The sequence below is a fragment of the Mus caroli genome, chromosome 5 (assembly GCF_900094665.2).
Source record: "Mus caroli chromosome 5, CAROLI_EIJ_v1.1, whole genome shotgun sequence".
In the NCBI taxonomy this organism is placed as follows: Eukaryota; Metazoa; Chordata; class Mammalia; order Rodentia; family Muridae; genus Mus; species Mus caroli.
In genome coordinates, this window is record NC_034574.1 from 94,576,812 (window position 1) to 94,593,322 (window position 16,511).

Sequence of the window (16,511 nt, forward strand, 5' to 3'; positions counted from 1 at the left end):
CTCTCTCTCTCTCTCTCTCTCTCTCTCTCTCTCTCTCTCTCTCTGTGTGTGTGTGTGTGTGTGTGTCCAAGTGTACACCAATTTAAAGGGAGGAATACCTCCCCAAGTTAGTGCTGGCTTAATGCCATTCTCAGGACTCCAGACTGCATCCTTAGTCTCCGTGAAATAGGACATACAGTGTGTCCAAGAGGAACACGCTGCCTGCACTTTGAGTCCTCTCTCTTCCCACTGTTCTCGAGAAGGGAAAAGCAGATTAAAATGTTCACAAGCTTGGAAACATCCAATCCTCTCCACCTCCCTCCAGCTTCTGGAAGTAAAGCTGGCCTGGCTTCAGAATCCTGAGTGTGCACCAAAGGGAAATTTAAACACTACGTAGGAAAATGGAGCTTGTGCGCAAGAGAACTGAGAAGACGGGTGAGTCCAGGAGGATGGATTGTTCCCTCAGCCATTCTGTCCCCAGCCCTCTAGAAGCCTCCAAAACAACTTCCTTATTAGGGAAAGAAACACACACAACAAGCATCAAAACTCTGTGTCCTACATTTCATGTACAGCACACACACACACACACACACACACGTGCACACACCTGCTATTCTTTTTTTTTTTTTAACACTAATAAAAGCAGTGGTCTGTCAAGTCGCTTGTGACTTTTTTTTTTAAACTTTCAATCATGAACCTCTAGCTTTATCAGATCTTTATCGTTATTAAGGCCATGACAATTTTTAGCCAAGATGAAACAAAACAACAACGACAACAACCACAACATCACCACCCCCAAATGATTCTTTCCCTGGGCTGCTTTGCAGGAACCAGCTTCCTTGGCTTCCCCACCAGGCTAACTCTTAGAAAGAACTGATCATTTTGCAAAGAAAGAAAGCAAACCAACCAAGACAAAGGGAGATAGAGGAGGCATCCTCCCACCCACGCCTCCCTTCCTACCAGCTGTAAGGGGCCAGTGCTAACTGGTGGCCAGCTGGAGTTTGGGATGGAAGTAAATTAACTGGAAACCTCTAGTCACTGCTGCAGTCAACTGGAAAAAGAGAGCGGATGCCTGTGGGGCCTGGCCCCAGAGCCTGGGCTGCCTGCTAGGCTCCCTACAGAACCTCTGCCACCACAGCCAACCTGGAGGGTGGGGCACAGTGGAGGCCACAGCACAGCCCACCCCCAACCCGTTCTTCACATCTTAAGGGCCCTGAGCATAGAGAGAATGCTTTCTAAAGGGTGTGTGGCAGGCCCCTCTCCACACATCTAACCTGAAATAAACACTGTCAGCCTTCAGATGATTCACTCACAATCCCGCCTTACTCAGAAGTTTTCTATGACTCCTCCCCATCCACTTACCTCAGCTGTCATCTTCCCCTCTATTGCTGTTGGTGGTTGTTATTATCCTTATTCAGAAACAATGTAGTGTGAATTTTTTCTTCCTTTTGTTTCCTGGCCCTCTCAAAGGGCAGCAGAGAGGTTAAAAGTTGACAAGGGTAAAGTGGGGAAAGAAGTTTTATTTGTTGCAATAAAGTGTAGTTACAAGATAGCAAACTTGTTCACTTTCTCAAGAGAGAGAGAGAGAGAGAAACAGTGGAACAGTGGGGGGGGGAAGAGGGGGGGAAGAAATGGACCAAGGAGGAGGGAAACAATATAATAGGCAAGACGAAGAGAATGCTGAAAAGAGAGGGGAGAAGAAAGAAATACTGAAGGGGTGTGGGGGGGGTTCTTGCGGGGGTGTGGGGGGGTGTTCTTGCGGGGTGTGTGTGTGGGGGGGGTGTTCTTGCTCGTCCACAGTTAGGATTAAGCTTCTCTTGCCCCAGCAGAATAAACTGTTCTTACCAATCCGTTGCCTCTCCATAGGACAAATGCCCCAGTTGTGCTAAGAACGCAGAAACTAAAATGGATTGGAAACTTCTGGAGACCTTTGCAAACTGGAGACAATGAAAGGAGGTGGTTTCCTCCCCCCCCCCTCCCCCATGAACCAGGCTATCAGGAATATGCACCCCAGAATTCCCTTAGCCACTCCAACTAAAGGGGTGGGGGTGGGAGACTTTTTAAAATACGAATTCTCTAGGAAACCAAACCGTTTCCATACAGAGGTTCCACTGATCTGTCTCATTAACTACACCACTAAGGGAAAAAATGTGTATCCTTGGACCTATAATTGAATGTCTGAAAGCAAAGCAAAAATTGATTATAACCACCACCATCCCCCCAAAAAAACCAAGACAGTAACCTCCACATCCCCCCCCCCCACCACCACCACCACACTCTCATTGGAAAAGCTCAGGTCACTGTGTCTGTAACACAAAAGGCTGCCAGGTCACTTAAAATAAGCTTTCTTTCCCTTCATTGTCGTGCTGGGCAATTCTGGGGATCCGGACTGTTCTGCAATTCGCTGGGTGACTGTAGGAAAGAAAAAAAGAAAAAAGAAAAAAGAAAAGAAAAAAAAACCCGCTCATCTCAAATGCAGAGGGACCCCTCCCAGCTCCCTCCTTCCCCTAAGCTTATCAAATTAGGGGTTGCCCAAGGAGCTGCCTCCAATACCACATGAGATCTTCCTAGGTTCCTCGGGGGCTTCCTGGCATGGGGCGGGGGAGGGAACTCAGGAAAAATTTAGGAGAGACATTAAAGCTCCCACTAGACAGTCCCAGTACGTACTAAGAAGGCGGCTGTCTCTTCTTCCCGCCACGCCAGGGGGGATAGGGATGATTCGTCCAAATAGATGATGTAAATGAAGAGGAGGAGAAGGAGGAGGAGGAGGAGGAGCAGCAGCAGCAGCAGCAGCAGCAGCGACAGCAACAGCTATTTCACTCAGGAAGCCGATCTAACACTTTTTTGTGCTCTTGATTTTTATTTGAGATCTCTGATGAGGTCAGGTGACCTGTACGTATTCATTCAAGGCAACAGACGTCTTCAAACAAATTTTTTTTGTTGCTGTTTTTAATTAGATTTATCCTTTGAAACAGAAAGTGCATTACATTTCATGGGTCTCGCAAAGGGGCTGCCTTTTCTTTACAAACCGAATTCCTCTTATAAATTAATAAATGTTAAAGAGGCTAATATATGACCGTTATTAGCTTAAAAAGAAAAACAATTTACATATTCTATAGTATTTTTATGATACAAAACACTTTGAACTCAATTACAGCAACTAAGTGGAACTTTTATGTTCTGATCCGGAGCGCTTGTAACAATTCCCACCATCTACTTTTAACACGCATTTTTATCAGAAAGGAGTTAAATTAAATACAAGATATTGTAGCCCTTCCCTCCCCAAGATTTTTTTTAATCACTAATAAATAGCAACAAACGACTGTGCAAATTCGGAGGAGAACCCAAAGGCTGGTGTGAGAAGCTCGCGGGTTCCGGGATCTCAGACTGCAAGTCCCGGGGCGGGACAGAAGATGGGGGCCTGGGGCTGCCCTGGGGCCCAGCAAGGTCTGAAAGCCCGGCAAGAATTGGTGAAGGGAAAAAGCGGTTCGGAAAGATCCAGAGCCGAAAGAGGAGTGAGTTGGGAGGTGTCTGAGGAGAGCGATGACATTGTTTTCTAAGATTTTCAAGTTAATATGAAAGGCGGCCAAGTGGTGTGAATACCTTAAACCAACGAGAGTAAAGGTCCATCTCTTTATATCAAATTCCAAAAAGCATTTTACATTTTAAATATTCACAATAAAGTAACTTCTAGTCAGTGTGACTCACAATTTATTTACATAGAGCCTTCAACAGGTTACGTGGTCGGCAGAGCAGTTGTGGGGAGGGAGAGCGTCCCTTTCTCCCTAGGTGGCAGACTGCCCTCCGTGGCTCCGAGATTCTCACCAGGCGGTGGCCGACAACTTTTCGGAAACACAGCTAGGTGCAGGGACCGCAGAGCAAGGGGCGGAGCGTGGATGGGGGACGCCTGACGTTGCGGGAGGGAAGGGTCCTGGGGAGCCGCGGGGAAGCGGGTTCGGCTGAGGGTTTTTTGAGCAGTGCACTTGGCGGGCTCCTTTTCTCCTCCTCAGCGCGCCGTGCTACCGACCCGCACCCTCCCCGCCACAATTTCTAGGTTAAAAAAATAGATATGTACATCTTAGAAAATAGTAAAGGCCCGGCGAGCAGCCAGGATACTGGGGGCCGGGGGAACCGGCTGTGGGACGCGGTCGCGATCCCCGTGGTGCTGGTCGCGCTCAGGACGAGCCCTCGGCCTCCGACGCGTGCAGCAGGAGGCTGCCACCGCTCGATTTGTGCTTTTTCAGCAGCTGAGTGATTTTCTCGTCGTCAGAGTTCGGGTCCAGAGGTTTGTTGTAATCGTCGTCATCCTCCTCATTCTCCGAAGTCCCCTTGAGCCGCTCGGTCTCCGAGTCCTGCTTCTTCTTGGCCGTCGCCATCTCGGCAGCGTGCTTCTTTCTCCACTTGGTCCTGCGGTTCTGGAACCAGACCTGAGGGCGAAGAGAGAGGGAAGCGGAGGGGAGGGAGAGAGGCAGGGCCGGGAGGAGATGAGCGCCGGAAGATTCGGGCCCCTACCTCACCACCACCCCTCCGCGGCCTCCGGGGTCCAGGCGTCAAAGTCAGTCTAACCGCCTCACTAACCCACCGCCGTTGCCATAGCGATAGTAACACAAGCTCACAGAGGCCATCGGTAAACCTTTTCTCCGAAAGGGTGAAAACAAGACTTGGCACAAGTTTCCCTAAAAATACGTTTGCTTTTCCTACGTCCCATCTGGAAAGGAAAACTAGCTTAGTGTTCCCGTAGTAGTGATTTTTAGTCCTTGATTGTATTTGTAGATTAAGAAGTTTTAAACAACTACAGAGGGCTGTGATTTGTACGGAAAACCTCAGCATTAAAGCCAGTTCTCTCCACTCTGTTTCTCACTGTTGGACACTAGGCTGTTTACTTATTTCAGGCCTGAATCCGTGCTAACTTTGGTGGTAAACTCTCCTCTCCTCTCCACCAAACTTAAGGTGTGTGATCTGAAGTTTTCTGGATATAATGAAATTTTCAATATACCCGTAGCAACAATCGCAGAGGCATGACAATATTTAAGAGCTCAGCCAGAATCATCATGGTGGGGAAGATGCCTTGACCATCTTTCTCCGCCCTCAAGGTTACTCATAAAACCAAAGCTGAAACATCACCATTTGCTGTTTTTAAATAGAAAAGTTTCGGAGTTGCTTTTTTTCCCCCAAACATTAGTGGCATGTTGCTGCTGCCTAAGACATTTATTTGAAATACAGATATGTTCAACCTGTTCATGATATTTGACATGGGTCTGACACATGCGTTTTAATCTGAAGAATTGCTGTAAACAACCATCTTTCTGAAGATGTTGAATTTCCCTCCTTTTATGCCTCTCATCTGTTATGTATTTTATCCGGAGAATCAGAATTGTTAAGAAAGTGATTTTCTTTATATTGCTATAATAATTCACTTCTAGCCATACGGACATATTTATGGTGACAAATGAACACCCTCAGATTAAGGTGGTAGGCTCTCTAGCCACCCACTGCAAAAATAATTTCGAATGTGATGGTTTTCTAATGGCCACGTGAAAAGTCTCAGCTGAAATATATTGTGTGCCACTTGGCTAGCAAGAAAGTAAACCCGCAGTGGAAGATTTAATGATATCGCTCCTTAATGAGCAACAATATAACTAAAGAAAGCAGTCGTCGTCCCCCCCCCCCCATGCACAGAGAGAGAAAGAGAGAGAAGACAAAAGAGAACAGAGAAAACTAGGAATAGGAAACCAACATATTGAATTTACCCAGCCGGCTCAATATTATTTTCAGGGGCAGATTTCTAAAATCTGGTTCCCTAGAAATGCACTATACAACTCAATTATAAGCAAAGTGACATCTTAATTACAAATTGTTGTCATAAGCTGCAGTATCTTAATTTTGCGGATAAACTTGCTTTAAACGGAATTCAATCTTATTCAATACACTAATAATCTTGTCGACTCATTTGCAAAATTACTATTCCAAAACAATCATCTTTATCTGAGCCAAAAGCAGGTTTTATCGCTGTTAAGTTCCGCTGAATTCATTTCTCTCGCTCTCTCTCTCTCTCTCTTATCTACAAATTACTATAGAAGCGCTGTACTGCTGATCCCGGATAAGAAATTTTATATCTAATAGGGCCTGAATTGACAAACAATGGCTTGAGTGTCTTTACAAATAAAGCAAACCGAGCTTTCTAAACGGCTCGATCTGTTCTCCGGGATATTCCTTAATGCTTTTATTCTCTGATAAAGGCGCGTTTTCCCAGCACAGGCTGCTGTCTAGATTAGCCTAATTTCTAAGGCGGGACTTGATATCTTTTGTTCACCAATAGTTTGCCTCCAAAAGACTCCAGGGCCTGGGCAACCCCCAATTCTCTCCCCGCTCCCCACTTCTCCCAGGCTCCTCGGTGCGCACCCCCACCCGTCTCAGCCCAGTTTGTTAGTTTAGTAAGGGGGAAAATACTGACTCAGACGCGCGTGCACGTGCGAAGGAAGCCATCCCGGGAGGTGTCAAAGGTCCACTCACCTTGACCTGACTCTCAGTCATCCCCAGAGAATAGGCCAAGCGTGCTCTCTCTGGTCCTGCCAAGTACTTCGTTTGTTCGAAAGTCTTCTCCAGGGCGAAGATTTGCTGGCCAGAGAACGTGGGTCTGGTGTGTTTTCTCTTCCCATCTTTGTCCAACAAAATGGATCCTTGATCTGCGAGGACCGATAACAAGAGGAAGGAAGAAATAACTCATTACAGTGCGGAGAGGGGAGCGAATTAGCAAAACTGTGCTTTGGTAGCAAAAGAGCAGCAATCCTTGATCTGTGGCCTGCGCCACCCCCGCGTTACCTTTTGCCAGCTACTTTTCTCCGACCAAGGTACGGTTGGGGTAGCAATAAATACTTTGTGCTTAACCATGGTGCCAATGGCTAGGGAGGCCACTGCTAAAGAGTACAGGGCAGAAAGGGGACACCCTCCTAAACTAAGCAGGAGGGCATGAGAAAGGCCACCCTCGCCTCCCATGTCAGTCTCTGAGCAGATAAGTGCTTCCGTGTGAAGGTAAACTAACTTTTTAAATTTTATATTTTGTTTTGTTTTCCTTGGCCACTTCCCTAACCTGTGCTGAGCAAGAAAGGGCTCCTCGTGTTTTGAGCACCTTAGGACATAACTCTTAAAGTTCGAGGCCCTTACGGGCTGGAGAAGAGACCAGAGGAGACAAGGGTCTGGCAATCCCTACAATCAACAATACAATAGTGTCTCTCAGACATCTCAATAGCTCTGAGGAGTCGCCTTCCCACATAGAGCCCCACGTAGTTTCCCGTTGGTCAAGTTACTGCCGCTAAATCTCAGGCAAGGAGGTCCAGAGAACCTGGACTGACTTCAGGGACTTGGTCATCAGCAGAGAACAGAGTTGAGCGGGGCCCTGGATGCCACCTGTGGGGAGGGGGGAAGGAGCCTTCTATCTAGGAGCTGTGACCCACAGGCCAGAATTGTCTGTCCAGACCTTGGAACAGCTGAATTGACCCAGAGTGTTTGGGGGCTACATTTTACTGGTCTGCACAAGTATATTTCTCATCATGTCCTCTCTTGAGTTAGTCTGTTGAGTGCCAATGCCCCTTCAGTGCCCAGGACCCTGGGATTCAGGAGTAGGGAAAACCCGGGTCCATCAATGACAACAGCCTAGTTCTGGGAACCGCTGGCACAGGTCATTCTGGACAAGTGCACTGGGAGTGGGCGAGGGAGCTGGCAGAAAAGGTGAGCTGGAGACAACCAGGGAGGGTGTGTGCAAGCAAAAGTCTGCTTTTCTCGGGGAGGTAGATAGCCAGCTGCCTTGCCTACCCTCGCGGGTTTGCGGAAAACAAGGGTCAGACTACTGAAGGAACAGGCGGGCATGGCAGGAAAGAGCCAGAAAGGAAGGGGTGCCTACGCCTTTTCCTGCTTTCCATCCATCTGACCCAGAGCTGGCCAGGTTCAAGAACAGCCCAGACAGAAGCTCGCTTGCTGCGCTGTGTTCTGTCCAGACGCATTCTCGTTGGTGGAGCCCAGGTCTGCTTGAGCCTCGGCGAACCCAGAAAAGCGCTTGACCCTCGCTCGCCTGCCAGGGCCCAGCCAACGGCGTGCTGTCCCGGAACTTCCAAACTAGTGTGGCGGCCAGGAGACTGACCGACCTGCAGGCACTGTGGGCTTCACGACCCGAGAGCAGACTTAGAAGGCAGGGACCTACCCTCCCCTCCCATAGTACTCACGGGGGGTACAGGCAAGGCGCGCGTCCCTCCACGGCGGACTCTGCATCACTCCGGGCCAGAAGATGGGCGTCCGACCGGGCAGCTCAGCCAGGGGCTTGGGGTACCGGCCCACGGCGGCCACGGCCGCGGCGCTGGGGCTAAAGTAGAGCCCGGGCGGCGGTGGCGGAGGGCTCAGGCTGCTAAAGCGGGGCAGGCCGGCCAGCAGCCCAGCGGGCGACGAGGCGGCAGCGGCGGCAGCAGCAGCAGCGGCGGCGGCCGCCGCAGAGGCCGAGGTGGCGGAGGCGGACGAGGAGGAGGAGGAAGAAGACCCGGAGGGCGAGGCGGAGGGCAGGGCGGCCCCCGAGGCCACCGGCATAGAGGGCCGGCTCAGGATGTCGTTGATGCCGTGTGGGGTGGCCGCCGAAAGCTGCTGCGGGGGACTGCCCAGGGACGAGAGGCCCCCCGCGGCCGGGGGCTTCAAGCCGCCCGGGTTGTGTGCGCCCAAAGGTGGGGAGGGCGACGAGGACGAGGAGGACGAGGACGAGGAGGAGGGGGGCCCGGTGGGCAGCGGGGGATAAGCGGCAGGGTAGAGCGGGGTCTTCATCTCGGCCATGCTGTGCAGGGCGGCCAGGGGCGGGCTGCTGAGGAGGAACGCGCTCTGCCGAGGGCCCTCCATCGCCCCCACAGCTAACATCCCACAGCCAGACCCGAACCCGCAGCCACGCAGGTCGGTGGCCCCGCCGGGAATCGGGGGAAACCCGAGGTGCCGGGGGCGCGCGCAAGCGAAGTGTGGCTTGGCCGCGGGCTCTCGGAGCTGCGCTGCGAGCTGCGCAGCAAAAATGTCCAAACGCCCCGCGGGAGGCGGCGGCGGGCGAGGGCGGCAGGGGCGCGGGCGGGCTCAGCGCCTCCTCGGCTCCGGGAGTCCGGGATTCGATCCCAGGCGCTGGTCCCTCGTTCCCGGCTCAGAGCGCTCTGCTTCTCATCTTCTCCACCCCCGCGGGAAATCAGCAAGACGTACCCCGCAGTCGACCCAGAGAGTTTGCAACAAGGTTGGGAGGCGCGGAGCGTTCGCTTTGATGTAGGAGGGCGGGGGCCGACTCGCTCGCCTAGGGGAGCTTCAAAGCGGGCCGCGTTCTGCCCGGTGCGCGCCTCTGATCTCGCTCGGACGCTCCGCTCTCCCAGCGGCCCCGCAGCTGAGTCGCACTCACCGCTCGCCCGGGGGATAGAGCACAAACGGCCGGCGCGGGTATCGCGCCCGCCACTGCCTCGGGCCCGGCGTTACTGCGCCAGAAAGGGTAGTCAGTGGCACCGCTCCGGCGGCTGGGGACTTGGCGCGCCCACGAGCCTGCTTCCCCTCCGAGCCACGCGGCGCCGGACTAGCCGAATCGAAAAGGATAAAAGAAAATAAACCTAAGTATGGAAAAAGTCTGACGGGCCGGTTCCGATCGTCCGTCCGCTTCTGCAAGCCGGCCCGGAGACCCCCCGCCCCACCCCCTGGCGCCCTCTCTTCCTCTCACTCTTCGCCTTTCTCTTGCCTCTCTGGCATTTCTCCTTGGCTTTCCAGGCTTGGCTCTTCCAAGCCCTGTCCTCTGGCCAAACTGACCCTCTCGGCGGCTCTTCCCTTCTCTCCTCTCTCCCTCCGGGCCTGACAGTTCGGATGAAGCTCTCAAAGGTAATAAAATATTTGCACCCCTCCCTGCCGCTCTTTAGCTGGGGGACGCAAGGGAGGGGAGGTGGGGGGCCAAAATGAGAACTTTCGAGGACGTCATTCCGGGGCGGCTCGGCGGGGCGGGACTGAGGAGCGGGGCCCGGGTCCTGGGCGTAAACACCGCCTCCAATAGCGCTCAGCTTGGGCAAGGCGTCGCTCCTAGAACACGCCCACCCGGGAGCGCCACACCTTTTGATTGGCTGAGACTAGGGAGCCGTAAGGGCGCGCCCTCCTAGTCCCCGCCCCAGCTTCACTTGGGCGGAGCCAAGAGGGGAGGGACCTGGCGAAAAGAGTGGTTCCAGTCTAGGGCCGGCGGCCGGCTCAATTAATTGTGCAAAATAAAATGGAAAGGAGAAGGAGGGAGCAGGGACGAAGAGAGCATTACTTTTTAAAGAGAGGAATAATGAAAATCCAGCCCTTCTATGGAAAAGCAGTTTAAGTTCCTCTCTTCCGCCCACGCCAGCTCGCGTCATCCTCCCACACTTCCCCCACCAGCTCGCGCGCGGCGCCCACCTCGAACCGTGTCTGGACCCTTGCGAAAAGGGAGCTAATAGAGCAGGCAAGAGACACATCCCAGGCCGACTTCCTTCTTTTGAAGGGATTAATTAAAGGCCATCTGGGCTCTTCCAGAATTGTGTAAATTGATTTGTTGTTCCTTAAGCCCGTAGATGTTTTTAAATCCCCTCGCAGGCCTACGGGTCATCCTTCACCATCTTTCTGTCTCCTGCTCTTTTCTGTTCTTTCTCCGTTCTTGTCTTCACTCTCCCACTCCCTAGATCATTTTCACTTATGAGGGGGCTCAGTACTCTGGGGATGAAATCAGCTTAATGAGAATATTTATCTCCTGCGTGGTGTCTAAACTTAACAGAAATGAGATAATTATTTTTTAAAATCCTCCCTCTATTATTATTAGTTGGATTTATATGAGGCAGGATCACTAAAATTCACGCGACAACTTTAGGTAGAGGAATACGGGGGGGGGGGGAGACAGGTAACTGTTGGAAAGTCTGGTCAAGCTCTCAACTCCGGGTAGTTGAGTAAACTAGAGACTTCTAGGCTGGCATTGGGAGCGATGGTCAAAAGGACTTTGCTCCCTCTAGCTGATCTTTAAGGTCTGCTCAGGGTTGACCAAACCAAGGAGAAAACCTCTTTGGTCGATCTTGAGAAATCAGGCAGTTGATACACCAGTTTGGGGGGGGGGGTGTCACAGCAAAGATTTGCATCATATTATTGAATCCAAATTTAAGGTTCAGAAAACAGAAATAGACGCAATAAATGACCTGGGAATTAAAACTGAGCAGTGCCAGGGAGTTGGACTCTGAATGTCAAGCAGGAGGCCTTAAACTGCTCGGTCCCCTTACTTCTCCAAAGCTTGAGTGTTGTCAACTTGAGGTTGTGTTTGACGTGTGAGAGTAAAGCCTAGGGGTTAATCATCGCCTGCTCCTTTCATTCGCTCAGAGTCGGGGGTGGGGAAGATGATATTTGTCTTCCTCTGGCTCTCCCATCTTTATTAACTTCAAGACTTGGTTAATGCCATCATTCCGTAGAGTTTAAATCTGACCCTGGGAAAGGTGGGGCTCTGCACGGGTGGGAGATATGCTAAGCGGCCTGCCAGTCTCTAGGCTCCGGGGAGAGCTAAAGTGGGTGCTGTCTGCGCTTCCACGCCAGCCCTCTGCTACCTAAACCCGAGAAGAGCAGCCAGCCAATTTCGGCCAATTTCATGAAGCGGACAGTGGCCAGTGGCGGGCCAGCCTGGGCTCTGTTTCTGCGGCTGGAATTTCAATGCCTCTGGCTTCCTCAAAAACTACTCTCACTCGGACCCAGCATTTCCTCCATGGCACACGATCAGCCAGAGCTCGAATTTTGGGCCTCCTGCAATCTGCTCATGTCCACCGGGAAAGGGACTAGGTAGGAACTGAGAAAACCGAACCTAAGTGTATTGGCAGTTCTTTCCTCAAAAGTAGCTATCTTTGTAGTTACTGTAATGGGGAATGGGTTGGTAAATTGACCGGGTTTTTTTCTATTGAGAATTTAGTATCTGGTACTGGGGAGGGGGTGTCAAAAAAGAAAATAGACCGGAGAGAGACAGAAACAGAGAGACAGACAGAGACACAGCGAAAGACAGAGAAGGACACAGAGGGACAGAGAGGCAGAGAAAGACAGAAACACAGAGAGATAGACAAAGAGAAAGACAGAAACACAGAGAAAGACAGAGAAAGTGAGGAAGGGGGAGGAGAGAGAGAGAGAGAGAGAGAGAGAGAGAGAGAGAGTCAGTCAACTCCAACTTAACTGTGCTCCGTAGTTACAAAGCTGGGTTTGAAATGAAGACATCTCATCCGTTGAGTCTCTGTCATTCATAATTCATAATTAAAATAGTATGATTCCCAATTCTAACAATAAAAAATGATGGGGACTGTGTACCTCGATCCTTGAGAGGTGCCTAAATTCTTCAGCGGCAGCGGCAATGGCAATGACAGCTTGTTTTCCAACTCATTCCGCCCCGCCTCTGAAGAAAGGCGAGTGCCTCTAGCCAGGTGCTGTCCCGGATCTGCCCTCAGGATCCCAGGAGTGTGAGCTGCTGGGCTCAGTCGGGTAGAGGTCACCCTGCCCTCCACTCTTCGGGCCCGGGGTTCAGGACGAGCTGCAGCGGGTGTGGCAGGGCCTGCCTGCCTTGTGGGCCCAGGGTTTGCTGCTTTCAAACGCTCTTGAGGCTCCTGATTGTTTTTCCTTGGGGACCTCCTAACTCTTGCGCACACTTCCTAATAAAGCCGGGGCCCTTCCAAACAAGTAGCAGAGGAAACAACCGACCGGCTCATCTCAACACCGCGCTTCTATATGTATACAGCTATATATTGGAGAGGGCAAGGCTCTACTTGAAAGCGATTGATTTGCATTTTAATTAAAAATAAATGAAAGCTGTTGGGCAAATCGGAGGTTGCAGGAGGGGGTCACAGGGAGAGGTGTGGAAGGTGGATCCACCTCTTGGATTTTGAGCCTAGGGGGGGAGCGGTGAGCGGGTGCTCAGGTTCCCTTGCAGCCTGCTCCCGGAATCTGCAGCTTGAGGGATCCACTAGGTTCCGTACTCTCCCTTGACCTTTGAAACAGCGCGCAGCGCTCCACGCGCAATAGATACTTCTGCTTTAAAAGAAAGGAACTGTCATTAAATCCAGGGTGACACAGGATGAATGCGAATGAAACCTTAGCTAACTGTATTTAGGCTCGGCAAAGATGCCAATGGTTCTGCTCCGAATGTATTAGTGTCGAGGTGCTCAAGGGTGCTGTAGAAAGGCCATTGCTACAAAAAGGGAGGGAGGGGGATTATGCGTGTTTACAGCAAACCAAACAACAATAAAGCCCACACACACTAAACAACAAAAAGTCTCTTCTGAACTTGCTTTGTCGAACCCTCTAGAAGATTTCATTTCGCAGAGCAATGGGACCTATTCGGGCTGAATAAAAGAAAGATTAGTTTTAAGTCAGTGTTAACAAAGTGAGTCGAGCTAGTTGCTACACAGAAATACAAGGAAGACCCAAGAACGTCCCCCAGGATGGCCTAGCCTGGTCTCCGGAGCAGACAGGGGGAGAAAAAAAATCACGCGTGGATCTCTTTGCTGCGGCTAAGTGTTGTAATGTGAGAACCGGACCTGAACCAAAGGCGAAGAAGACGATTAGGAAAAGAACTAGACTGGGGTCAACTCCCGCTCCACAGGGCAACAAAGGCCCTTGGGGACTTTCCATTCCGTGCTCGCCTGTGAGGAACTGCCAGCAGATGCACGGTGGATTCTTCTACCAAAAACAAACAAAAAACAAAAAACAAAAAAACAAAAAAACAAACAAACAAAAAAAACCAGACCCCTCTCCAGGACTTGCCTCAGCCTCCCTGGGGATAACTCTCCCCCCAAGCCCAGCAATCCTGCAAAACAGCAACCGCAGGCGCAACCAGAACTGGAGTGCCTCACGGAGGATTTCAAAAGACCCCAGAAGGTTGGGAAAGGGCAAACACAAAATATCTAGAAGTGTCTGCGACAGAGTAGGTTTACATAGGACTGCAAATACATCGCTTTTTGAACAAAAATCACCCCTCTCCCTGCCCACCCCCCGACCTATTTGCAACCCTTGGTATGCAATCTTGTTTTGAAATATATATTCTGGAATGTGGCAACAGGTGGAGAATCATATGCTTGAAAAAAAAAAAAGTCTATTGGTTTCCAGAGTTAACTCACTGAAAAAAAACGCTAGGCCAGTCTGATGCCTCAGATTTGATCTGATGTGAACAGCTATGAGATATATATATAAGGATGAACAACGAGCATGCTTTTTGATAGACTCCATAAACCGGTTTCTCCCGTGGGAATGCGCGCCTGAGTGGGTGGGTGGTGGTCCTTGCCGCCGTCTCCCGGTGCAGTTTCTTATTCTTTCCTACAGAAGGGGAGAAAAAGTTATTTATCTCCTAAATCCTTGGGCCTACGCGCTCTTGTGAAATCCTGTGCACCTATCGCCCTCTTGTGGAATAAAACATTCTTAGCATTTCTCTAACGCCTAGGGAAGAACCGGAGGTTTCAATGGCACAGGTCTCCCGTGCATAACCCTCGTGGTATTTGTTGTCATTTGCTTAATTTCTATCTGATCTGCCAAATTTATGGCGTGAAGGGTGAATCTGTTAGCTCTTGCTTTAATTCAGGTACCAATCGAAAATGAGCTATTTATTTAGTTAGTGTTTCGGAATAGAATTTCTTTGTGTAGCGCTAGCTGTCCTGGAACAATCAGGAATGAGTATGTATGTATGTATGTACGTACGTACGTACGTACGTATGTATGTATGTATGTATATATGTATGTATGTATGTAGTACGTATTTGGGTTTTTGAAACAGGGTTTCTCTGTGTAGTTCTGGCTGTCCTGAAACTCACTTTGTAGACCTGACTGATCTCGAACTCAGAAATCTACCTGCCTCTGCCTCCCCAGCACTGGAATTAAAGGTATGCACTTTGGAGAGTATATCTTATAAACATCATCTATCAGTATAAAAGCTGATGGCCAATGAGCTGAGGCAGGAAATAGGAGGTGGGACACTGGCAGGAAGAGAGAGGATTCTGGGAAATAGTTAGAGATAAAAGAAAGAGTCTAGAGACAGACCAAGAAGACAGAGTAAACCAACAGGAAGGCACTAAGGAAGAAGCAGACCAGAACTGAAGGAGAGATAACTAACTACGTGGTAGACCTAGACTAGTTTAAATGGGTTAAATAAGTTATGAGCTAGTCAGGGAATGAGCAAAAACAACAAGAACAACAACAAAAAAACAAAAAACAAAAAACCAACCAAACAAAAAACCAACAACAGAAAACTCAAGAGAGACCAGAGGTTTAGTTGATAGAAGAGCAGATATAAGACAGAGATGCTTAATAAAGCAAAAGCAATCTGGCCTCGAGATGACTTGTGTGTCAAGGTTCCTTCCTCGATCTTCTCATTTACCATCCACCCCTTCCAGTAGTCATTTCTCCTTAAACAGGCCATGATGCAGTGACAGAAGCAGCAGCTAATAAGTGCTCAGTGCTCTAAGTACTTTACAGCACTCATTCAACAGCTCTGCAAATCAGGCAACAAAAACATCCCACTATGCAACCAGGTTGCAGAACAATAAATTTAAGAATTCTGCTCAAGATTGGTAAGTAAGAAGTTAGGGATTTTTATACATACACACCTCTCAATCTGGCTGCAGAGCCATCCATACTTTTAATTGGCAATATTATACTGCTCTTCTGTAATAGAAGAAAAAGAGAGAGAAAAGAAGGAGAAGGAGGAGGGGGCGAGGAGAAGGGGGAGGAGGAGGAGAGGTTGAAATGTATGTAAAAGCATGGGGCTGGTGATGTAGCTTAAAGGTAGAATATTTACCCAGCACGCCGCTCAAAGGCCTGGGTTCCATGCACAGCTCAGGAAAAAAATATAAATAAATAAATAAATAAATAAATAAATAAATAAATTTTTTAAAAAAGGAAACGGAGAGTGGGGAAGCACATGATAGCAGCCTGAATACTGCAAATCGTCAAGTGACTCTACCTTTTCATTACAGCAAAAACATAATTCGCTGTGTCTTGGGCAGGAAAAATATTTTTGGACCATATCAAATAAAAATTTAGTCTCTGGGGGCTGGAGCGATGGCTCAGCAGTTAGGAGCACTGACTGCTCCTCCAGAAGTCCTGAGTTCAAACCCCAGCAACCACATGGCGGCTCACAACCATCTGTAATGGGATCCGATGTCCTAGTGTCTGAAGACAGTGACAGTGTACCCACATACATAAAATAAATAAAATAAATCTTTTTTAAAAAGAAGAAAGAATTTAGTCTCTGAAAATAAATGATCTTGGCTTATAAACAAGTCAAATATCTAAGTTTCAAAGAGATTTTATTTTTTTTTGTTATTTGTTTACGTCAGACCACTTTTTGTTTCTGTTTCTGTTTCTGTGGTCCAGGGTATTTTGTCCCAGGCTTTATGCTTGCTAGGCAAGCACGTACATCCTCAGCCCAGGCTTTCAAGAGATCTTTTTTTTTTTTTTTAATATTTTGAAAGCTGAGTCTCACTCTGCAACTGAGGCTGGCCCTGAACCCTCAACAGTGCACAGCAGTC

General features: G+C 49.5%; 1 protein-coding gene across 2 annotated transcripts; it reads right to left on the bottom strand.

Annotated features, from left to right (window-relative positions):
• Positions 1–3,395: 3,395 nt before the first annotated feature.
• On the bottom strand, positions 3,396–9,362 carry Nkx6-1 (NK6 homeobox 1). Of its 2 annotated transcripts, XM_021163555.1 has the most exons (5): positions 8,756–8,853; positions 8,559–8,677; positions 8,199–8,426; positions 6,493–6,665; positions 3,396–4,406 (listed from the first exon to the last, which is right to left on the bottom strand). In XM_021163555.1, the coding sequence occupies exons 1-5, from the start codon at positions 8,851–8,853 to the stop codon at positions 4,155–4,157; spliced, it is 870 nt and encodes a 289-aa protein (XP_021019214.1). In that variant the 3' UTR covers positions 3,396–4,154. The 2 variants fall into 2 exon arrangements, with proteins under 2 accessions (XP_021019214.1, XP_021019213.1); XM_021163554.1 differs by having other exon boundaries at positions 3,944–4,406; positions 8,199–9,362.
• Between the last annotated feature and the right edge of the window lie 7,149 nt (positions 9,363–16,511).

Coding starts and splice junctions, on each gene's coding strand:
- Nkx6-1 (XM_021163554.1), bottom strand. CDS start 8,871: ATGTTAGCTGTGGGGGCGATGGAGGGCCCTCGGCAGAGCGCGTTCCTC. Junction 6,666..8,198: donor GCGCCTTGCCTGTACCCCCC/GTGAGTACTATG, acceptor CGGTCCTCGCAG/ATCAAGGATCCATTTTGTTG. Junction 4,407..6,492: donor TGACTGAGAGTCAGGTCAAG/GTGAGTGGACCT, acceptor CTTCGCCCTCAG/GTCTGGTTCCAGAACCGCAG.